At 46.0% G+C, this 22256-nt stretch overlaps 3 protein-coding genes and 1 long non-coding RNA gene across 5 annotated transcripts; 2 read left to right on the top strand and 2 right to left on the bottom strand.

Moving 5' to 3' along the window:
* Window positions 1-970: 970 nt before the first annotated feature.
* On the bottom strand, window positions 971-2835 carry GATC (glutamyl-tRNA amidotransferase subunit C). Its single transcript, XM_053994166.1, has 4 exons — window positions 2716-2835; window positions 2280-2446; window positions 1794-1897; window positions 971-1427 (listed from the first exon to the last, which is right to left on the bottom strand). Exons 1-4 carry the CDS (start codon window positions 2833-2835, stop codon window positions 1372-1374), a joined length of 447 nt encoding a protein of 148 aa, XP_053850141.1. The 3' UTR covers window positions 971-1371.
* A 15-nt stretch (window positions 2836-2850) lies between these two features.
* On the top strand, window positions 2851-5510 carry TRIAP1 (TP53 regulated inhibitor of apoptosis 1). Its single transcript, XM_053994080.1, has 2 exons — window positions 2851-3061; window positions 3769-5510. Exons 1-2 carry the CDS (start codon window positions 2915-2917, stop codon window positions 3850-3852), a joined length of 231 nt encoding a protein of 76 aa, XP_053850055.1. The 5' UTR covers window positions 2851-2914; the 3' UTR covers window positions 3853-5510.
* Window positions 5511-6105: 595 nt separating this feature from the next.
* LOC128816442 (cytochrome c oxidase subunit 6A1, mitochondrial) lies at window positions 6106-7997 on the bottom strand. Its single transcript, XM_053994076.1, has 3 exons — window positions 7598-7997; window positions 7175-7314; window positions 6106-6366 (listed from the first exon to the last, which is right to left on the bottom strand). The coding sequence occupies exons 1-3, from the start codon at window positions 7989-7991 to the stop codon at window positions 6286-6288; spliced, it is 615 nt and encodes a 204-aa protein (XP_053850051.1). The 5' UTR covers window positions 7992-7997; the 3' UTR covers window positions 6106-6285.
* Window positions 7998-14500: 6503 nt separating this feature from the next.
* LOC128816445 (uncharacterized) lies at window positions 14501-19255 on the top strand. Of its 2 annotated transcripts, none has more exons than XR_008439905.1 (4): window positions 14501-14587; window positions 15119-15238; window positions 15620-15745; window positions 19166-19255. It is a non-coding gene; the product is annotated as an uncharacterized LOC128816445 (long non-coding RNA). The 2 variants fall into 2 exon arrangements; XR_008439904.1 differs by having other exon boundaries at window positions 14501-14845.
* Window positions 19256-22256: the final 3001 nt, after the last annotated feature.

The raw sequence follows: 22256 nt of genomic DNA, 5'->3' as shown, positions 1-22256 counted from the left end.
ACCAAAACATGAAATAATCATTATTAGCAATAAAAGAACTTCCATCTTCTTTTTCTTTCCACAAAGGTGCAGAAATCTCCACATTGAAATTTTCTTTGTTAACCTGGTTTATATGCAAGAGCTTCCAATGCAATTTTATATCTATGGTTTTGTGGTGGTGGAAAAATGTCAGCAGCTCTAAATGAGGTTATCTCCATGGTCTCCAGAGAAACTGGATCCATTTACTGAGTGCTGCAGTGAATGCAGGGGAGCCAGCACATGAGGGGTCTCTCTCCCTCTCTCAAAGTGCACCCAGGGCCCAGTGGGGCTCAGCACCACCAGTGTTAGACCCACTGAGGCACTGACATGCCCTGCCCCATGGGCAGCTCATCTGCCCTCTGTGAGCTTTTCTTTTTACAGGTATCTGAGTCAAGGTTGTAATTCCCTTATTTGTGGTGAAGTTGCATCAAACCCCTTTATTAAATGCAGCTTGGGCTGCAGGGAACAAGCATCAGGCAGTCTGTTCTCTCACTGGAGTGTGTGGGAGCAGCACTGAACTGGCAGTTTTAAGTTTAGCCTGTGCTGCGTTGGGAATGTGGGATCATCTTGTCCAAATTGTTGGTTTAGCTGCTGCCTTTAAATAGTTACTTGATGCTATTTTGGGTTAAAAGCTCCTGCAGCCATTCAGTTCCCTCTCAAATTCCTCTTCCTTTTCCCCCATTCTCTCTGATGGTCAAAGGAAGAGGCCAAAATGGATGGATCAAAGGGGGACTTCTCAAAGTGGGAATTACCTGATATTATGATTGTGGTATTAATCATATTGTTTGATAGATATTTGAAGTCTTTCCTTGTTATGATTGCTATACACCTCATAAATTACTTACAGGCTGAGCTTGTGTATTTGTAAAACTTCAACATTTGCAGGGTCTGAATCTTGACAAGTCTGAGGCTAAAGCAATAATACAGTGTTACAGCTTTGCAGAGAATTGGATTAGTGGTGTTAAATACAGGCTTTATTTCAATGCCCTTGAAAGAATTCAAGTATCATAGTGATTACATGTTTTATGCATCTCTATGAGTATATTATGGATGCTTAAACAAATAATTAGGTAATTGCACAATGAAGAGTGGGACAAGGGTTTGCTCTCACCTCCAGACAGCAAATTCACTTTGCAAATAAAAGCACCAAGATCATCTGCCATGCTGCCATCCAGCTTCAGAGACATTGAATATTTCAGCAGCACTACTAAACTTTTACACTTTCTTTCTTCTGTCTTGCAAGTGCTCTTCTTTTGACCAAAATACATGCCAGGGTGTTTCAGCTGTGACTGCACAAAACTTCCATTTTCTCCAAATAAAATACTCAAAGGGCATTTAGGCTCTGGGCTGTCACTAAGAGCCCTGCAGAAAAGTCTCTCGTTCTTCCAGCTTTGGTAAAGGGATGTTACCTGAGAGAAAACATAAAACAAGACCAGCTGTAAGTTACCTTGTGGGCAGGACACCTTGGCATGGAAGTGCTTCTCCAGTTTACTCCGTGTACAGGCTGCCTAAATAGCCTGAGAAAGTCAGGAAAGTCCTGCCTGAATTCCTGTAAGGAATTTCTCAACATGTGCAGTAAGTTCAGAGTCAGGCCAGCCCCTGTGCTGCTTCTGGACTAATAAACTGCACATTGTTTTACACAGATGGCTACAGTCATTTCTTTTAGTGCTCCCTATTATTGACTAGTATTTCTGAAAGTAAATGCAGCTGTGGCAGGTTATTTTCTTCAAGTTAATTCAGGTGAAATTAAGAGATTTTTGTAAGCAAGTCAATACCTGGTGGAGCTACAAAATACTCCTCCACTTTCTCTCTGGCATTTTCCAGCAGTTCTTTGGTGCAGTTGCCTTCTGTCACATCATCTTCTCTGAGATACAGACACCTGAAAGACAAAGATTACTGGTTGCCTTTAAGCTGTTCTGTGAATATGAGGTAGGAAGGGTGGCTTATCTCTAAATCCGGTTTTGGTCTCTTAAATAAGCTCTGAGACAAGTACTGGAACATTTTGAAGCACCCAAGAATGGCACTGGCAGGCATCTGGGGAGCAGTGTGACAATTAAGACAGATTAAAGAACTAAAGTTCACCTTTGCTTTGCTCACACATAAAAATTACACATACCAATGACACCCTTCTCCCACACAGAACCACGGGAAGACGTTTTGAGCAAAGGGGCCACACACATGGTGATTCCCAGGGAATAAAGGTCCCAGAACAAACAGTTTGATGCATTAGCAGATAAAAGGAGGCTGCTGCGGTTCACCACCTGTCCTCCAGCACTGAATCCATCAGTTCCACGCCGTCGGTGTTTACTTCATGAAGCTGATCAGCAAACTGGATCGCTTTGTGCAGCCGCTCCACGCCCTCCGAATCCCGGAAATCCACCAGGGCCAGGTGCTCCAAGTGGTCCAGCACTTCCACCGACACCTTCTGCTGTACAAAGGCATCAATACGGACCAAAAAAAAAAAAAAAAGTCAAAAATTAACAAGTTTAATCGTGCTACTTTCTTTTAATTAGAAAATTGTTACACGTCAAAACCGGAGTTTACAAAGAGCCCTAAAATCGTTAAGGCTGGAAAAGACCTTTAAGGTCATCAAATCCAGGCCACCGGCAGGGACCCGCTGCTTGCTGTCCCTCTACTGGGAACTCAGCCGGTGTTCTGCGCTGTTGGCGCTGCCCGGAGCGGTGCGTGCGGCGTTACCCGGAGCGGTCCGTGCCCGCCGTTCCCGCCGTTCCCGCGGTGCCGGCTCTCCGGGCGCGGGGGGACGCGCGGGGGGCCCGGCCCGGCGCGGAGCCACCGCCCGAGGAGCAGCGCGCGCATCGCGTGGCGCCGCCGGCGCGCCGGATGCGCGTCACGGAGCGGCGCGCCCGGCCCGGCCCGTCCCGGCGCGGCCGCCGCGATGAACAGCGTGGGTGAGGCGTGCACCGAGCTGAAGCGCGAGTACGACCAGTGCTTCAACCGCTGGTTCGCCGAGAAGTTCCTCAAGGGCGACAGCGCCGGCGACCCCTGCGGGCAGCTCTTCAAGCGCTACCAGCTCTGCGTGCAGGTGCGTCCGGCCCGGGCCTCCTTCCCTCCGTGCCCCGAGCGTCCTTCCCCCGCGCTGGCCCTTCCTACCGCCGGCCCGCTGCCCCAGGGCCGCCTCAGGCCTCACCGGTGACCCCACACGCAGCTCTGGGCTTCTCTCGCCCTGCGTCTGTCGGTCATTACGTGGAATATTTTACAGGCGTCTCCTATTTTTATTGTACTTGACTTCTTAAGGCTGGTGTGCAGAGGCTGCCGCACGTTTCTGTTAAACCGACTGTAGTTCAGGGAGTTCTCAGTACGTCCTTCAGCAACTCGAACACTGAAGCTTTATTCAAACCAGCCTTTAAGATTACTTTCCCTAGATCACTTGTGTTTTTACATGATTCCTATTCAGGCAACAAGCGTTAGGACAAGCGGTTACAGATTTAAGCTGCAGCAGGGAGGTTTAGGTTGGACATTAGGAGGAATTTTTTCACAGAAAGGGCGATCAGACGTTGCAGTGGGCTGCCCAGGGAGGTGGTGTAGTCAGTGTTTAAGGAGAGCCTGGGCACGGCCAAGGTCTGGTTGACATGGTGCTGTTACTCACGGGTCACAGGTTGGACCTGATGATCTCAGAGGTGTTTTACAGCCTGATTCTGTGGTTCTGTGTTTTGTACCAAAGATAACATCATGTAGCCCTATAAGGAAGTGCTGAATTTAATTATTTGGTTTTCTTTTTCTTCTTTTCAGAAAGCAATCAAGGAAAAGGACATACCCATTGAGGGCCTGGAGTTCATGGGCCCAAGTAAAGGAAAAACTGAGAACTCCTCTTGATGTTGGCTGTATGGGTGGAGTCACTAATAGGAGCCTTTGGACTAAGCACCATCGCCAGGTGTACCACACATGCCACCTGGAGAAGACCTTTGTTAACTGCTTTCTAGGAAGTGACACATGTTCTCTGCTTGTGAAAACAAACAGCTGAAAGAAAGAAAAAAAAAAAAAAAGACTGGACTACGTGGTAACTGCTGCCTCCTCCCAGTGAAACTTGGTGGTGGTTCAGCATCTAACGGCTTAAAACTCCATGTGAACTAATTTCCTACTGAATGTACTCTGTAATGGGGGAATGCTGCTTGGAGTGGGCTGAGATGGGTTCTTTGTGACTGATTTCTCTTGCTTATTTATGTAACACTTGAAAGTGTTTCAAAAGAATATGAAGGGGGTTGATGCACTTTCTATCATCTCTATGCTGCTGAATTTTGGTGATGAAATTAGTTTCTTGTAATCCTGAATGCTGAAGGGCTTAAGCACTGTTTTGTGTCAGCTACAGAGATGGTTTAAGAGCACTAGTGGACCTGCAACAGCTTGGCTAAAATAAATACAACCAGGTTATATTTTGTTCAAGTAGGTAACTGTGCAGTAGAGTCTGACTGTGCCCCCTGGGAGGGATGGAAGTGGCCTGCTCAGCAGCTGAAGAGGAGCCTTCTGATGCAGAGGTTACTTCAGCCTTTTCTGAGAGACCGACACATCCATGAACTTGAATTCTCTCTCCTTTAGCATTACACATTTCTGGGGTTTGATCCTCACACACGGATGAGGCAAAGCTTGCACCTCTCCTTTCACCAACACTGGTAAAAAAGATATTATGGTCTGGGGACAAAAGATAACTTCATAATTCTAGAATTACAGTGAGAAAAAAATAAAGCTTCGCTCTCTGCTTTTAATTACTACTAATTATTTAAAGGTTTTACTTAAAAAAAAAATAAAATAAAAAGGTGCAGTTCTCAAACATTATAGCTGGCCTGGCTGCACCACAGCCCCTCGTAGACCCCAGACACCGAGTCCTGAGGGCCTTGTGCAGGGATCAGAAGTGCTGCAGCCTGAGGCTGTTGTTCCTGTGCCAGTCACAGGGCCAGGTGAGCCACCCTCCTGTTCTCAGGTGCAGAGAGCTCCTGCAGTGCCAGCACAGGGCTTAAATATAGCACTGAAGAAACAGGCTTTTGGCAAAGTGCAGCAGGTCTAAGGGAAGGATCTATAAAGAGCATTTTGGAGACGGTTGACTCTGTAGCTTTTCTTTTTTAAGGAATAACACACAAACCCAGTTTGCTTTTCTATGATCTTCATGTAGGGCTAAATGTGACTTTGTCAGCTTTAAAACAACTGTGCCCATCAGTGCCTTGTACTTTCAACATAGGAAAACTTTGTCTCAACCATCTTTTACTGGTAAGCAGACAAAAAAAAATCACATGGAAACATGGGGAAGGGCATCCTGCAGTACCACTTTGAGATTCTCTCTTGCCATCCATCACTCCTTTCAACAGCAAGATGCCAAAGCAGCTGCTGTGTTCTAGCTTTTGGGAAGAACCACATTAATAACAGCTGAGATAGAGCTCAGTTTCACATTGTGCAAAAAATATAGAAGTTACAGTAAGAACTTGAAAATGGTTGACTTGTAGTGAGCAAAAATTTGAAAATTAAAGTTGTACTGGCACAGGCTCATGCTGCTGGCTCACTATTTCCTTCTGCTTCAAGCAGCTTCTGCATGACACAGTACACATACATAAGCAGTAGAACCAAAATTGTGTTTTCTTCTGCAAAACCTGCGTGAGAGACTTTGTACAGACTGCAGCTTTACGGAAAGCAGAGTGGTGAGCAAGATATGTGCTGATGTACCTGAAAATTTGAGAGCTGAAGGTGAACAGTGTGAAGGCAGAGCTTAGATCATCATCTTTGCTGCCACTTCCTCTGCCAGAAGGGACCAAGAGAAAATCACCTTCATGACTGTTAATAAATATTGCAAAAGCTGATAATGGAGAATGTGCTTCAGTATATATTGAATTTTAATCTACGTATCTGTTGTTCTGGCTGCGAGTTCAGAGTCATCAGTTAAACCAGACAGGAAGAATGTGAAATTGATTCATGTCCTATGCCAAATGCATTCCTGGTGTTTGTGTTACAGACACAGAACATGCCTTACCATCCAGGCAGTCAAACCCCTTTGCACTCTGTCCCGTGGGAAACCTTAATGCTTTATGCCAACACTGAACTAGAAAACTCCTAAGGATTCAGGTAAACAAGTCAAATCCCAAATTCACGTTCAGAATTGTTTATTTAAAGGGCCCCATCACAAGTACAGGCGGGGGCCACAACACCACTCAGCTTCATCTCAGAAGAAACAGAGTTTCTGAAACTAGGACCCCAGAAATGATGGTTCCCACTCAACATTCTGGTTCAAGAGCCAAAGTTCTGGCTGTTGTCAGGATCTTGGTTTTAATCTTCATAACCAGTTGGGAGAGGGTTAACGTGGGGGTTGTGAAACAGAGTTTTATTCCCATCACCCCAGGGGAAACGCTGTTGAAAGAAGAAAGAAAATAAGCCAGTGGCAGCTCCTGAACAATCCCTCCAGGCACCTGAAACCAAGAACAGTACGGACTCAAACATCAATTCTCCCAGGCAATTAGTGACAGGACACGAGGAAATAGCCTCAAGCTGTGCCACGGAAGGTTCAGGCTGGACATCAGGAGGAATTTCTTCACAAAAAGGGTTGCTAAACATTGGGACAAATTGCCCAGGCTGCTGGGGTCACCATCCCTTGGAGGTGTTTAGGTACAGACTGGATGCAGCACTTAGTGCCATCATCTGGTCGACAGGGTGGAGATGAGTCAAAGGCTGGACTCCACCTCAGAAGACTTTTCTAACGTAAATGATTTTATGATCACACAGCTTGACAGGCTGGTGAATTAAGCAAGCTGGCTCCCAGGATGTGGGAAGCTAGAGTTGGAAAACTCCCTTAGCTGGGAGCCACAGTCTCTGAACAGCACGATCTTTGCTCTTACTTAAACATCCACTGTGCTGTATTATGAGGACCCCAATTTTCAGTATTTGGGATCTCCACTGCTACCTTTTAGATCTGTATTACTTTAAGTACAGCAGCTCTAGGACTGAAACATTTTTCAGCAAGACATTAGGAGGATCACTCTGGGGTGGGAAGGCCTGTGAACATCACGGGTACTTCATCAGAGCTGTGACAAACTCAACTGCCACGAGTTGATATCACAGCCACCTCATGTAGCAGTCGAGAAAGGAAAACGGCAATCTTAGAGGGAGCTCTGCAGCCGTGGAGGAAAAGAGGGCTGTGAAACGCCGCGGGCAGAAGTACCTTGGTCCTGATGCGGAGGTGGGAGTAGGGCACGAACTCGGGCCGCTCGTGCTCGTGCTGTGCCTTCAGGTAGCAGTTCAGCATGCACACGGCCACGCCGGGCAGCGCCACCACGAAGGTCAACGTCTTCCACATGCGGGCTGGGCGGGGGCAGCGGGACAGCGATTAGAGCAACAACCGCGCCTTTCGTTAGCGCTACCGAGCTCACGGCGCGCCAGACGCGGTCAGCGCATTAACGAGGCACTAATGAACCCCGTGTCCCTCACTCGAGCGCCGGTCCCCGCCCCGTCTGTAACAGGGATCCGGGCTCACGCCGAGCGCCTGCCATACCCCGCTCCCGCAGCGAAGGGCACCGGCTGTCAAGGGCAGCACCGCGCCGGCCGCGGGCCCCGGCTCCGCCCTCGCCCCGCAGAGCCCCGTTACCTCCGCCCTCCTCGTGTGCCGCGGCCGCCGCCACGCCGCGCGCCGGCAGGGAGCGCGGGGCGGCGGCGCCGAGCAGCAGGCGGGACGCCCGTCCGAGGGCCGCCATGTCCTCCTGTCCGCACACCGGGACCGGAACCGGAACCGCGCCGGGCGGAACCGACGGCAGCAGCGCCCGCGCTGACCTTGAGCGGGGCCGCCCGCGCGCACGCGCCGCCCTGCGCGGGAGGGGCGGGGCAGTGACGTCACGCGGCGCGGCCTGAGGGGCGGGCCGGCGCCATGTTGGTGCTGAGGGCGGGGCGAGCCCGGTCGCGGCTGAGGGAGCTCGTCCTGCGGGCGGTGACAGAGACACCGACCCGCTTAGCTCGGAGGGGACCTCGCACGGCATCGTCTCCATCCTGTGACCGAACATCACCGTGTCAGTCAGACCATGGCACTCAGTGCCGTGTCCAGTCTTTCCTTAAACACCTCCAGGGACAGTGATTCCACCACCTCCCTGAGCAGCCCATTCCAATGTCTGATCACACTCTCTGTGGAGAAGTTACTCTTGATGTCCAACTTAACCTCGCCTGGTGCAGCTGGAGGCCATTTCCTCCTGTCCTATTGCTATTGCCAGGGAGAAGAGGCCGATCCTCACCTGCCCACATCCTCCTGTCAGGTAGAGAGGGATAAGTAGTTCAGGGAGTGAAAAGTCCTCGGGCTGTGGGGTCAAGGAGAGTGCTGGGGATGTTCCAGGCATGAGGGGATCAAAGGGCCCTCAAATGGTGCAATTCTGTTACCACTAATGTGTTTTTAATTACATGGAATCCTGGGATGATCCTACTGAAATAATAACATCACTCGAATGAACACAAGATCTCTAGGGGGAAAAAATAATTTACAAATATCTAGATTATCTTTTAGTTCTTTATTGGGGCCTGGCTGTTTGACTTTTGGCAGAAGCTGTGTAGGTGGACAGTACATTTTTCAGCACTTAAAACTGCAGAGCAAAATGAGAAGATTCCCATGGTGAATATAGAAACTGTAACAGTAAAAAAGCAAATAAACCGAGCTTTTGGGAAGGACAATGGTAAGGGCAGGTCTGAGAGGAATGACATGAAAGAATTGTGTTTCACTCCAAACAAGGTTGCTGTTGGAAGGAGGAGGTTGGTCGGTCGTGCACACCTTGGTCCCGTGGAATTGGTCACTTCTCTGCTGCCAAGACCAAGGCATGCAGCGTGGCATGGCTGTAAGATGGTGGGGAGATGTGTTTGCTGCTGGGGAACGGGATTTCTTTACCCATTTTCACTTGGAGCATGGCTTGTGTCCAATTTACTGTGTAGTATAAAGGAATAGTAAGATGGCCAGAACCTTGGAAGCTGTTGTGAAACACACCTTGGCATAAAAATATCGCTCAGTTATTTACTTTATCTGGGCACTGTAAACTATTAAAAGTGCTTTGGTTTCTTTGTTCTTCTCTTATTTTTTTTTTTAATTACAATTACCTCATCCAGCACTTTGCTTTTGTATTATTTTATTTAATAAATAGTTTTAAGCTTCCATACTGAAAGAAGTTATTCCCAGGTACTGTGTGTACCTGCACAAGTGTTCTGTCATCATGGACATGATGCATTTTGTACAAAGCAGCCCTCAAACCACAGGGGCTTGCCACGTGCACACACACCTGCTTTGCTAAATCCACATTGGAGGTAGATTTTGCCTTTCCACACCTTCATCCTTTGCATTCAGGCTTATGAGATGTCTAACATATCAGACTTTTAATTTAAAAGGAATTTGCATGTGGATTTTTGGGGAAAACAGAAGATCTGAGAATTATTTGGTACAATATTTCAGTGATGGAACTAAGTTCTGTATCCTAAAGCAAATTTGTAGCAGGAGCTATATAAACAAAACTACTCTTGTTTGTAGCAAAAAAACCTTTAAGCAAGCAACAGACAGTAAAGTTTAGGAACAAGAGAAAACAAAGAACCAGCAAAATAAGTAAACATCTGTCTAGGATGAGGAAAAATTCTCTCTAAAATTAAACAGGTTTGTGAGCTCTGCTGCAGCACCCTCAAAACACAACATGCAAGTGTTAAGCAGGAGGTGAGAGCAGCCAAGGTTTGCTTCTCCCAAGTTCTCCCTGACACCTTTACTCCTCTGACAGTCTGGAAAATGCCCTGTGGAGAAGGCAGTAGTGGCACCTCTTAGCACAGCTGCCCCAGGAGCTCACCCATGTAGCTCTAAGGGGCTCGTGGAGAGCAACTGAAAATGGGGTTTAAGTCTGTCCTGACCCTGAGTGTGGTAGCAGGTTCATTACAGTCTGAATAACACTGATGTAAAATGGGTCTGTCTTAGTCTTCATCATCCCAACAGCTGTGATTAATCTCTCTATGAGGTGTATCAGGAGTCTAGTGGGTCTGATTCACGTCTTTAAATGTAAATTAGGAGTGACTGCTGGGAGACACAAAAGATTCCATAAGAATAATTTCTTTTAGCTGAGGGAAGACAGGCAGGTATTGAAAGAAACCTAGATATTTTAAGAGTATTGTGATTAATGTTTTGATGTAGTTGTATGAAATGTGTTTTACTCTACAATATGTGATGGTTATTATCACTGTGATGATTGCAGTCCTCCTGACAGCACGTGTTTTTGCAAAGGTGTGTGGGAAATGAGGGAACAGTCAGCTCTGGCTCTGCAGCTCTGTCTGAATTATTGACCCATGGCATGGGAAGCCCCTCTCGAACTCACTACTGTGCCTTGCAGAAAGGGTTTCAGGTGGGGTTTTCCCCCAGCTGACCTATCTGAGGGCCTAGAGCTTGATTTAGAAAACATCACCTTTAAAAATCCAGGCCCAAATCCAACATTTTGAGGAATTTTCATCAGGTACATTTTTACAAAAGATCCAGCATCCCAGGAACTTTCTGAGTGCAGAAATGCTACAGAGTTAGTTCTGAAAAGGGATGGGGAAAATATATATTAAGTATATATATACACATATATGTATGTATGTGTATAAAGTGGTAGTAGCCAGTCACTGAGAGAAAGCTGTTTCAGAGCAGTGGTGGGACAGGTGGAGGTCAGGCCAGAACTCCTGGTAGCTCACTTGGCTGCCCAGTACCAGTGTCCTGCTCGGCGTGCAGCAGTGACAAGTGACACTTTGGATGGTGTTGCTGTCCTGTTTAGCACAGTTTGAACGATTGCAGGGAGCTGGTGGAGGTGGAGTTCAGTAGAGTTGATGCACTACAGTGAAAAGGAATGTTTGTAGTGCAAAAGCAAGCTCTGGTTTACATGGACAGAGATGATGTGGGAGCAGAAAGCTTTGGCTTTCAGGGAACGGCCCGAAATTTAGTGAGTTTTGAGATCGTCCTTTCCACTCTGATTCCGAATCAAAGGCCACTTGCCAGACTCGAAGACGTTCACCTTCCTTTCAGTTACTTTTCGCAGGTGCAGCGGTGGGTGGCAGAGAGAGGGCAGGACACCAGCGAGAGTCACGATGCGCTGGGAGGGAGGTACCGCCGCCCGCAGCAATGCCGGCCCGGCCCGCCTGGTGGCAAACTGCTTTCACCGTGCAGTGAAGTGCCTCCGTTCCCCAGGTCTGGGAACAACAAATGCGCTCTCGGGAACTGCAGGCTGTAATCTCATCCCCGTGGATTTTCGCGTTTTTAGGGCCCTGCTCATCCCTCTCGAATAGCAATATTGCCTCCATCAGATAGAGTTTTAACAAACGCGGAGTTCGTGCTGCAGAGATAGCGTCTGTGTCTCAAACTCCACAAAGTTTCTGGGGCAAAAGTTTTCTTCATCTTCTCCCTGTAGTCCTGGAACGGCCGAAATCAATATTCTGACATCTGTAAATCCTTTGTTCCCCTTTTCACCAGGGCTTTATCAGCTTTGGGAGGGAGGGCTGGGGGGAAGAGGGCCTTGAGTGAGCCATTGTCCCTTCCCTCGGGAATGATCTGGAACTCCTATGCAAATCTTCATTTGAAGACCCTGGGAACTGGGGGAGGGCTTTAGCTGCGAGCTCAGTGGGAGGGGAGCTCTGAATCCCGGCTCACACACTCCTGCCTAGCGCAAGGAGCTGGGAAGAGTCTTTTGAACACGCAGAAGAGACATTTTGTGCTTTGTGCGCTCCTGTGAGGCTTTGCACTCTTTATGTCTCCTGTTTTGTGCCTTTTTTCCTGCCTACTTCTTCTAAATGTTTGCATAAGAATTGGGGGCAGGGGAAGAGATCCAAGAGCTGCGATTAGCAGTGATGAAGTCAGAAGGGTGCAGCGCCTCTCCTGCCTCCCTCTCACACCCTGGAGTCTCCCAAGCAGTGGAGCAGCTGCAGTGGTTCTAACACACCTACCTCCCGATTACTGGCATTAGCATACGGCACGGGCACAGATTCAGTAAAGCAAATGATTCAGCTGGTCAGGAGTAGTGGAGTAGAATAATTTGCAGTTCTGAAATTACCGCGTTGTAGCCATGTCCTAAGAAGCCACCTCTTACAGGGACAAAGACCCAGAGAGCAGAACCTGCTTCGTGAAACTCTGTGGGCTGTCCTGGCTTGGCTCCAAGCTCCGTGTCACCTGTTTTGTATTAGGGCAGGGTCACACTAACTGCCAAGTTTCCTGGAAGTTTTGTAGGGTCCTCTGTAGGCCTCATGGAAGGGGAGATATCCTGGCCTGACTTCGTAGCTACATGGATCAACGGGACAGTGGGGGAAGGACAACTCAGTTGCATATCTAGGCATTTTTGTTTTTATAACTACTCTAAAGGTAGTCATAGTCCTTTTGGTTTCCTGACCTTCATTTTCAGGTCATCTGTCTAGTCGTTTATTTTTCAAACTTTGAGGGGTTTAATGTTCCAGAAAACTAAATTTTACTTTTGAACAATGACAGCCCTGGAAAATGCAACACGACTCACTCTCTCCCAGCCAGCTGAAAAGATGTGACCACTTAAAAATCTCATCTTCTGTCAAAACCGTAGGAACTGAGCCCTGATTCTGTGTTACCTCCCACGTCAAAGCCAAAGCAGTGTAAACCACTGGTGTTTGTCCTACAGTTACTTCACTGCTTTGTGGAGGGAAAGTGCTTCACAAGCTTGGTCTCATAGGCACAATTGGGTCTGAATCTGCTCTCGTTTTCTGTGTGTAACTCTAGCATGACTCAGCTGACTGGGGTGAACCCCAGGAACTGTGCAGGCTGAAAACCAGCCTGGACATGCCCTCTGGCTCCTGTAAGTGGCCCCAGCACCTGTGCACGCTCCCGCATCCGTGCAGATGCTTTTCTGAGTACACTTGTTTGCATGAGGGCTGGTGTGTGAATGCACATTCTTCTCACCCACGCCTCACATACGCATGCAAACACACATCCTCGAGTGCACACAGCCATTCCCTTTCTCTCATACACGTTTGTGCACATACACAGACCTTTTTGAAAGCTCCTGTTTTCAGAAAGGTTTTATTTATAGGTCCTGCCTGGTTGTGAATGTGAAAGAGAGAAAGCCCCTCAGAGGGTTCCTTTCATGTGTAAATCAGCCTAGGCTGAGAGCATTGGGGTCACTGAGAGGAGGATTTCACTCTTAATTACTCAGAGAGAAAGCAGGCAGGGGACTTTCTCAAACTAATAGGGTTGTTCTCTGCTGGGGAAATCAGCTTGAGACGCCCAAATTTCTCTTGCATCAGATTTCGGGCTCTGATTCACAGGCCTCTTCTGCCAGTAGCAAGAGCTGTCTATGTGGCACTCGGAACAAACAGTTCAGCTTCCAAAACAGCTTACTTATTAAAAATGGTTATGCTCACTCTAATAATTGGGTGTTCTTTGGAGACCAACGGAAGAGCTGACCTAGCTTGCTTGGTTTTTATGCTACTTTTATTGACAAAGATATTAGTCTGTGATACATGTATCTGTGACTCCATCCTCAGTATTCTTTCAGATCTGAAAACTCAAATTTCTCTGCCAAGTAGAAAAATACTGTCCAGAGATTAGTCCAGTGAGCAGGACTCTGAATTTGAACTTGAAACCAGCACTGGATTCCCAGTTCAGCCACCAAATGCCTTTGTATCCTTAGCTGTGGAATGGAGTAATCTCTCTGGAACAGGGCTGTTAAGAACAAAAGTCAATATATATTGTGATACTCTTGGTAATAAGGCTGTGAATGCCAGGGTAAATGGGTGTGTCTAAAGAGATGTGTCTTTTTCTTGGGATGCAATACAAGCACGGGAATTCCTCTGCTGAAGTAGAATTGTCACCTTTCATCTCTGGTCATTAAACCAAGTCTGGAAATCTACTGCAGAGGTGAGAACTCCCAGTCACAAGTCACTGAGTTGTCTAGAGGGACTTCAGAACCTGCTTGGACCACCACACACTAATAGAAAGTGTAACTATCAGTAGCTGCAGGAAAGAAATCTGTGTTGTCAAGTGCATACTTATACAAGCATGTGAGTGTGCACGTAGATGTTTTAACTTCACCTGACAAAATTTACACCTTCTCATCTGTACCTCCTTTTCATATATGGCCTCTGCTTTTCTGAACAGGAAATAAATGCATTGAGGGCTGAGCATTCCCAGCCCATGCAAAAATAGCCTCCTGGGAGCCTTGATTTAGAATTTTTGCAGCTGTCTTAGTTCAGCTTACCTTGGAAGGTGGAGGGGTTTGTCTGGGAGCACCTGTTTGAAGATGCTGGCTCGTAGTGGTGGGAGCCATCGGCAGATGAGGTCAGCAGTCTGAAGTATCTGCAGAGGTCAGAGGGAAATGAATGGGTCATTTCTTTTGCAAATGAAGAGCTGCAGCCTGGAGCAGCCTTAGTAGAGCCCAGCATGTGGGTCCAGGCTGTTCCTTTTGTGACCTAATGGAAATGGGGCCCAAAAGGACTTCCCTGATGGAGTTCTGTCTCCATTAAACAGCCTTTGTTATCTTTCCAGTGCAGCATGCACTGGGTATAGAACATGGAATGGGGTTATCCTGGCTACCAGCACACTCAAGAGGATGAAGGTTTTATGGCTGCATAGAAAACCTTGGGCTGCAGGGTATCCTTATTGCCTTTCCAGGAGGAAAGTCTTGGTTTAAGATGTAGAACACATGTGTATTTCTGGTTTAGTGCTCCTTTTTACCCAACCTACATTAAAATACGTAAATCCAAGGGTTGCTTTAAAATAATGCACATAACTGACTAATGGATTAAAAAGCCTGGATTCTGTTCTTCATTGTGGTTGTAAATTTTCAGTTACTCTGCAAAGTCCTATGAATACCTTTGCCTCACTCTTTCTGCAAAACACTGAAGAAAGGTAGTGTGGGATTTTTTTTTTTGTTTGGTTTTTTGCTCTTTTTTTTTTTTTTTTTTTTTTTTTTTTTTTTTTTTTGTAACATCTTGAGGATTTAGGGTACAGGATGCTTTGTATATACAAAATATTACTGCTAGCACTGTCTGTCAGTGAAATCTCTTTTAGTCTACTTTTATGCAACATTACTTTCTCTGAATTGTTGATTTAGAATTAATTTTAATGTTATATAAATGATGTCAGTTCTCTCTTGCCATTTGCTGTTTTGCTTCTTTGCAGACCACCAGGGAACTCCTTTAGCTGTGACATTGTAATGGGAGGTGGAGACACCTCGAGGAGAAGGTCGAGACAGGCAACAGCAATTACAGTCAATAACATCCTGACTTGCCTCGATTACAGGTTTGTGTGTGATCTGTGCATGTCATCTCTCCTATGTACAGGTATTTGCAGTGAGGCAGGACATGAAAATAACTGTCTCCTTTGTAGGAGCTCTAGGAGCAGCTTCCTATTATTATCACTGTCTTTTCACAGCTTCAAGTAGAGTAGGGCAAGATGAGTGTTTTAAGGGAAGGCAGCTAAGGTTGGAGTCAAATGTACTCAGGGTTTTCCCTCACTGCTGTAATGTTACAGCCATGACAAGCAGCTAGAAGTAAGAACAGTCTTGGGACTGCCAGAACTTACACTAAAGGGAAACGTGAACTTATGTTTAAATTTTACTTCTCAACCTCTGCTGTGTGTGAAGGGTTGTTTTTTATGGCTTTCATCTCTATTTTCCTTTAGAAACCTCAGAAGAACTGTACACCCTTCAAATCTGTGTTGATGTGTTTTAAATGTATGATATGGAGCACATCCACTCTCAGTGGGTTGCAGGAAGGAGCCATAAAATCATAACACATCTTTGGAGGGGTAAGCTTGTTCTTTATTTCCTAGAAGCATCAGCTGGGTTTACACCATTTTATGTAGGAAGAGCTGCAGGACAAGATGAATGTTCCTGAGGTCTCAGAGACAATTTCATGTTTGGGGTAAGGCTGAGGTTAGCTGTGGAGCCTGTGTCCAGGCAGTAATTTGACAGCAGATATGGGCACACAGTAGTGCAGGCTCTGAAAATCGCAGAAGCCTGCTGAGTTATTGTGAGCTGGAGGAGCTTTTCTGTTTGTGGGCACATGGGTCTGCCTGCCTCACATTGTGCAGACATAACTGAGACATAAAGGAGGCTGGCAAATTGCAGAACAGAGATGCAAGGGGGAACAGGGGGCTGAAGAAGAAAAGTTAAGAGTTTGTAGACAAAGGACTCAAGCCTAGTTGTGAATTCCTAGCAGGTACTTGGTCTTTAAATGAAAACGTTTGTCAAGTAACATACTGATTTAATGTGGGAATTGGATAGATATCTGCAAAGGATTTTTTTGTTTTGTTTTGTTTTTGGTGTGATTACAAGAGATTTAACAGAGAAAGCAGTTTTACTTTCTCCCAAGGTATGTATTTGTTCATGTACCAAAACTATATAGGGCAGGCAGTATGACAGCACACAAAGTGACACACAGATGATACATATAACATTTCCACAGATTTGGACTGATTGTAAATAAGGCATATAATGTGGTTTCCTTTGGGTAGTGTCTGACTGTACCATCAATAGCATTGGTGAATTATCCAGGGCCTTGCATCAGCTGCACTTTGCTACACCTGGCTGCTGGTCTGTGTCCCCTGTCCCACAGACCCACTCCTCTTTTACCTGGGCAATGCACCTGGCATTCCCATTCTGAGCAGCACCTTTCTCAGACCCTTTATTATGTCCTGTTACTGCACTGGGACCTCAGTGTCATCATATAGTGCCTTGGCTGTACTCAGCAGTGGCTGTGATCAGGCTGAATATCTGTGCTGTGCCTGTCACTGAACTGCTGGGACAGATGCATTCTACAGAGCACAGCCAGCAGCTCTGTCTGGGCTGTGTGTAACCCTTTTTTGGTGCCTGTCGGGAATGTAACAGGCTCTGCACAGCAGCTTCGTAGGCAGTCCCACTAGCACACCTCTAGCTGATGCACAGGATTGTAGTATTTTTCGATTGGACCCTCATTTGAAATTTGTTTTTGTCTATTTGTTTTGTTTTTTTTTAAACTTTCAAAAGGTTTTTCTCGGGCCCTGAACCATTTCTATGATGGTGCCTTGTAAGTTAGTAAGGACTCACAAGTTTTTGGTAGATGTGTGCAGAAAGTAGCTACAGGGTTGGTCATTCCTGTAAATCATTGGACTCTTCATAAATTTAATTCTGGGCTTTTCCTTAAAAGCCCTCTCCCAAACTGGACACAAGACAATGGACACCAGCAGGCACAGCTCCCAGTGACTGGGATATTGTCACATATCCAAAAGCCTGGTGGGAGGAGCAGACATTAGGTCTGAATTCATCCTGGCAGGGAGATTTGGCTGAGAGAGAAGGAAAAGAAGGTCAAAGGCAGCTCCAAGGAAACGGCTTTGGTTTAAAATGTTTCATTAGAGTTTTCACACTGGAAATACAAAGCACGAGAATACAATTACTTGGCAGAGAAGCCACATTTAGTAACAGTCCTGTATACTTTCAGTGCTCTATATGGAAGGAGACACAATATATCCCTGGCCACCTCAGCAAAATTAAGGGTTTATCTTCATCAATGTGGCTTTTTTCCAAAATATTTTACATAATTTGGAAGGTTTTTAAATCAATATTGATAAAATAAGTTCTTTTTTCAGTACATCATTGCTCTCTACTGTATCCATGTAAACTTTGCAGGGCAAACTGGCTTTATCTGGGCAGTGTATCAGTGTCAGTGCAGCTGGGAACACTTTTGGGATGCTCACCTCATGTTTTTCCCCTTCCCTTCTCTGTCTGTCTTTGATTTTTCCTGGTGTAACTCAATAAGATAATCACAGACACCCTTTTCTAAAGGGTTAGTCTTTCCTTATTGATTCAAGAAGTTGTCTTTTTGAAGACAGTTGTTATCTGCCACTTGGATTTTGTTGCCTCAGGAAGTTTCACCTCTCCATGCAGGCAGGGTTGGGAGTTTGGACTGATGCAGATACCTACAAGACCTGCCAGTGCAGGGCCATGGTAGATGTCACCTGTGGGGAGGTAGGAAATGGGGTACCAGTATGTCTGGTCTGTGTTCTTCTTCTGGGACATAGTTTCACCACAGAGCTGAGCAACTGAAATGTCACAGAGGAATATATGGTGTGGGTGGCTTTTTTTATGGGAAACCAGGATTAGTTTACATTTGCATTTTTTCTGCTTTCAGTTAAAAGTTGAAAAGGCTTTGTCATCACTCAGTGGCAGTTTTATTTTGGCCTAGAAAGAAGGGTTTCCCAGCAGACTGGCAAAGCACAAGCACACATGCAGTGCCCTGCAAAGGTAATTCCTTACCAGACCCTGACACAGCTGAAGTACAGGTTGTCTGTCTTGCACACTGCTAATCTCTGTGGCATATTTGTACCCAGGTTCCTTTGTCAACACCTGGAATAATTTTTATGTTCTCTCCTGGCTGTGCTGGGCAGTGTGCTGACAGGGCCCTGAGTGCACCAGCTGATTCTGCAACCTCCTACCCCTGTCCTACAGGTTTGGCTGCCTGTGTTTGAGGTCTGTCATGATACAGTGGAATGCAATCTGGGATCAGAGTGCTGTGAGAAGAGCTGTCTGCCAAAGAGCTGGGAGAAGCCAGCTGGGGCCTCCCCAATTCCACTGGGAGCCATGGCACAGAGCTGCCCTTGTCCTCAGTCCTCATTTGGGGTGGGCTGTAAGGCTGTTTGTGCCTGACTGTGGACCTGGCTGTGGCTGATCCTAACTTGAGTTCCTGGCTTCACTTCAGACCTGGCACTTCATCCCTGTGGGCTCACTGATCTCCTGGCTATATGTGGTCACTGTCACAAGACCTGCTGTGCTCTTCTTGCTTGGTCACTGTGTCTGTGTGCCCCTTTACCCAAGGCCCCTGCTGTCCTTGCTGCCAGCCCTGCTCACCTTTGCTTCTCAGGCTCCCCAAGCTCCTCTGCAGCTGCTGCTCTGCCCAGCTCCTGGCATGGACCACAGCACCTCCGTGTGTCTGAGACTCCTGGAGGGGATGGGCAGTGACATGAGAGACATTATTGCTATGACAATAAGGAAGGTGTGGCATTAGCTTTGCCTCTCTTCAGCTACCTGAAAAGCCAAGGCGAAATTCAGGTCTATCTGCACGAGCCCGGATGCCGGGAGAGCAGCCGGCAGGAGGAGCTCGCTGGACACGTCGCTGGATCGTTCCCAGGCAGTCACAGACGCATGTTTCAAGGGCATCACTTTAGATCTGCCTTCTTGGGACTTTCTTGCAGACAAACCACCAACAGCAGAAGACAGAGGAAACTTCGTGGTATTGCAACCGAGCAGCCCCAGTGATTTATATTAAACTTTTTTAGACTTTGCTCAGCTTGTTTCTCCCACCATGATGCTTTTATCTGTCATTATTTTAGATACTTAAGGGTGTTCAGGAAGATATTGAGGATGCCTTTTAGTCCCTAGAAGTGGCCAACTGTTTTATTTTCCAAGAAAGCTAGCGTAAGATTTCTTGGACAGCATTCTAACCACGGAGTAAAGAATTCAAAAACAATGTTTGTCTTAGCAGAGGAAGATATCCTCCTGGAGTCCTCATGACCTCTGAGAGGACCTGCAAGCAAAAAGCTCTGAAATCTATCAGTACCACTCTGATTATTGGCTTGACAAAGTTATTCAAACAGTTCTGCCTCCTTGTATACAGTTCACCTATGTGTTCTGTGAGAAGCGGGCACAGAGGACAGTAGTAGCTCTTTTGCACAGCAGTGTTCTCATTAGTTAGGTGCAAAGTGTCACTCTGCTTCTTAGGGCCAGTCCTGCAGCCCTAAATTTCACAACCTCCATGGTTGTGCTTCTGCACCACCTTTAAAAATCATTAAGATTTTTTTTTCTTTTAATTGGTGAATTCTTTGCTTTTGTAAGTCTGTCCCTCATTTAGTTACTAAATGGGAGCTGGGTGCCTTCTGGTCCTGAAGGTTGCTGTAATAATTATTTTGATCTTGAATGTGCCAGAACTATTCTAATGCATATCAGTGTAAATTAAGTCAATAGAGATTCTTCAAATTTATCCTGGTGTTCAAGAGAATGGAATTCATGCACTTCAATTTACAGCTTATTAAGTGATCAGAATTAATGAACTTGCAATGACCTTTTCTGTTCTTGTTTACACATTTTCTTCCTATTCACTCATAATGTACATGATTTAGAAAACGTAGAGAGTTGAAAAGGCAGCGTGTGGGTCAGATATGTCCCATGGAGCACAGCATTGTGCTTCAGGCTTTAATCATATTTTCAAAGCTGCAGTGTAGAAATGGCACCTCTGTTGATACTCAGAAACCCAGCTTGATTTTTAGAACCCTCTCTGCATTCTTAAAGCCAGAAAAACATTTACAGTGAAGGTGTTCTTCAGAGTCGCTGGATAGATGCTGAACAATTCCTTTTTTTTTTTTTTTTTTTTTTTTTTTTTTTAGCGTTATTTTTCAGTGTAGTACTATATTTCAGCCTGGAGGTTGGGAATAATACAAACCATTGGATAACCATTGGATCCATGTTTCCTTTTATTCTGAGATTAGGAAATCACTTGGGATGTCACCAAGAAAACCTCACATAAACCCTCTTTTTCCCAAGACCAACTGAACATTATTCCACTGTGATTCAGCTCAATGTTTGAATGATGAAAGTTTCCCTTTGATTTGCCTAAGGCTAAACTATGACTATGACTAAGGCTAAACTTGTAAGGCTGTGTGCTCATCTGGTCATTGTTTCTCTCTGACTTCATGGTATAGGATGACTTCTAAATTCTTCATCTGATCGACTACAAAATTTTCAGTGACTTTCTATTATTACTGTGAGAGAGAACACCACTAATTTGTGGAAATACTAGGGAATCAAAAATGGAGAATTGTGAAGCAGAAGTGATTTAGGTACCACTGCATTTGAAGGTGTGAAGTAACTGGGTGATAGCTCTCGCATACCAATACCTTTATCTCATCTCTGTCTATTGTTCTAGAAATGTTATGTGAACACACAGAAAAATCTGTCACCAGATAAATACACAGCTTGTGCAGCAACCTGTGCAGAATTGAAGAATCGAGATCCAAAGTTAGAAGGAAAAAGAAACCCAGATGTGAGGGAGTTAAGGGTGCTCTGCTAGAGGAGCAATGTAAGCATGCACAGGAACACTGACAGTGACATTTAGAGAACCCATTTACTCAGGGAGTGGAGGTAGATGGGGCATTAAAATGCTATTGTAAGAGAGAATAAGAGATTCCTGAAGAGGAAAACGCTGCTATCACAGCAACATATACACAATCTGCTTGAGGGCATGCACGTGCCCCAGACATTGCCAGGGGAGCTGAGAAGCTTGAGAAGGTGGCATATGAGGCATATGTATAGGGGGGTGTGAGGCTTATGGAATAAATCCCTGTATGGGAGAGCAAAATCTTCAAAGGAATGGCTGCAGATCATAAACTGCCCACAAGAAATGAGAAATAGAGGGCAGGCAGCCACCTCACCCTGAGCAACTCTGCTGATGGCTGTGGGGAGTGAGGGGGACCGTGGCAGCGGATGGGAAAGAGGTTTTAAGCCACGTGGGCTGGTTCTGGCCATGTATGACTTGCTGGAAACCAGAGAAACTGGTTAGTAACTCAAGCAGGCCAACATGGAGCCCAGGGCTGGACAGAGCTCCGAGGAGAGCTACACAAGTCACTCACCCTGAACGTGGTCCCCCTCTGTGCTGGTGCAGAGGTGGTGCATCTCAGCGGCTACCGGGCACTCCCTGTGCCTGAAGGTACCATGCAGAGACAGTCCCTGGAAGGTGATGTATTCCTAATTCTTTACCTATTTTGGCTTATGTATTTGCATACCAATGTTAAGAGATGAGAGAGACCCTCAAAAGCAAGGGTAGAGAATTGACACCGTACTCACTGAGCATTTGTAAAAACGGAGGGAGGAGACCCCATGGTTGCATCCAAGGAAGGCAGGGCATGCTGGATTCACAGGACTCAGCTTAAAGTATAACTGACATAAAATTCCAGTTGAAAAACAAATATGTCTTAATACGAGTTTCAAGTACTACTCTTTTTTCTGAATTTCTTAGTTTTTTCATTCTTCCCTTCTTAGTGCTGAGTATTTAAGTCCTCAGGACAATAACTTAACAACAATGAGTATTTCCAAGTCCTGTTTCTTTAAAAAGTTCATAAAACTTGTCACAGTACCCTAGTAAAGCTCTTTCTGCTGTGCTATCTAATCCAAAGTAGTTTGTATCAGATTTATGTTCTGGCAGCTGTGTGATAAACTTGGACTCTACCACACTGCAAACACAAAAGATTACTTAAACTTGTTGTTATTGAATTTGAAGGACTCTTTTGTTTC

Source organism: Vidua macroura, chromosome 18 (genome assembly GCF_024509145.1).
Source record: "Vidua macroura isolate BioBank_ID:100142 chromosome 18, ASM2450914v1, whole genome shotgun sequence".
In the NCBI taxonomy this organism is placed as follows: domain Eukaryota; kingdom Metazoa; phylum Chordata; class Aves; order Passeriformes; family Viduidae; genus Vidua; species Vidua macroura.
This window is presented reverse-complemented; position numbering and strand designations above follow the sequence as displayed.

Bases quoted from the DNA above. Each gene is read 5' to 3' on its own strand.
- GATC (XM_053994166.1), bottom strand. From the start codon at position 2,835: ATGCGCGCGCTGCTCCTCGGGCGGTGGCTCCGCGCCGGGCCGGGCCCC. The intron at 1,898-2,279 runs GTGGTGAACCGC...TTTGTCTTTCAG, and splicing joins GATTCAGTGCTGGAGGACAG to GTGTCTGTATCTCAGAGAAG. The intron at 1,428-1,793 runs GTATTGACTTGC...GTTTTCTCTCAG, and splicing joins GTATTTTGTAGCTCCACCAG to GTAACATCCCTTTACCAAAG.
- TRIAP1 (XM_053994080.1), top strand. From the start codon at position 2,915: ATGAACAGCGTGGGTGAGGCGTGCACCGAGCTGAAGCGCGAGTACGAC. The intron at 3,062-3,768 runs GTGCGTCCGGCC...TCTTCTTTTCAG, and splicing joins GCTACCAGCTCTGCGTGCAG to AAAGCAATCAAGGAAAAGGA.
- LOC128816442 (XM_053994076.1), bottom strand. From the start codon at position 7,991: ATGGAGACGATGCCGTGCGAGGTCCCCTCCGAGCTAAGCGGGTCGGTG. The intron at 7,315-7,597 runs GTAACGGGGCTC...GCCCCCGCCCAG, and splicing joins GGCACACGAGGAGGGCGGAG to CCCGCATGTGGAAGACGTTG. The intron at 6,367-7,174 runs GTACTTCTGCCC...TTCTTTCAACAG, and splicing joins ACCTCCGCATCAGGACCAAG to CGTTTCCCCTGGGGTGATGG.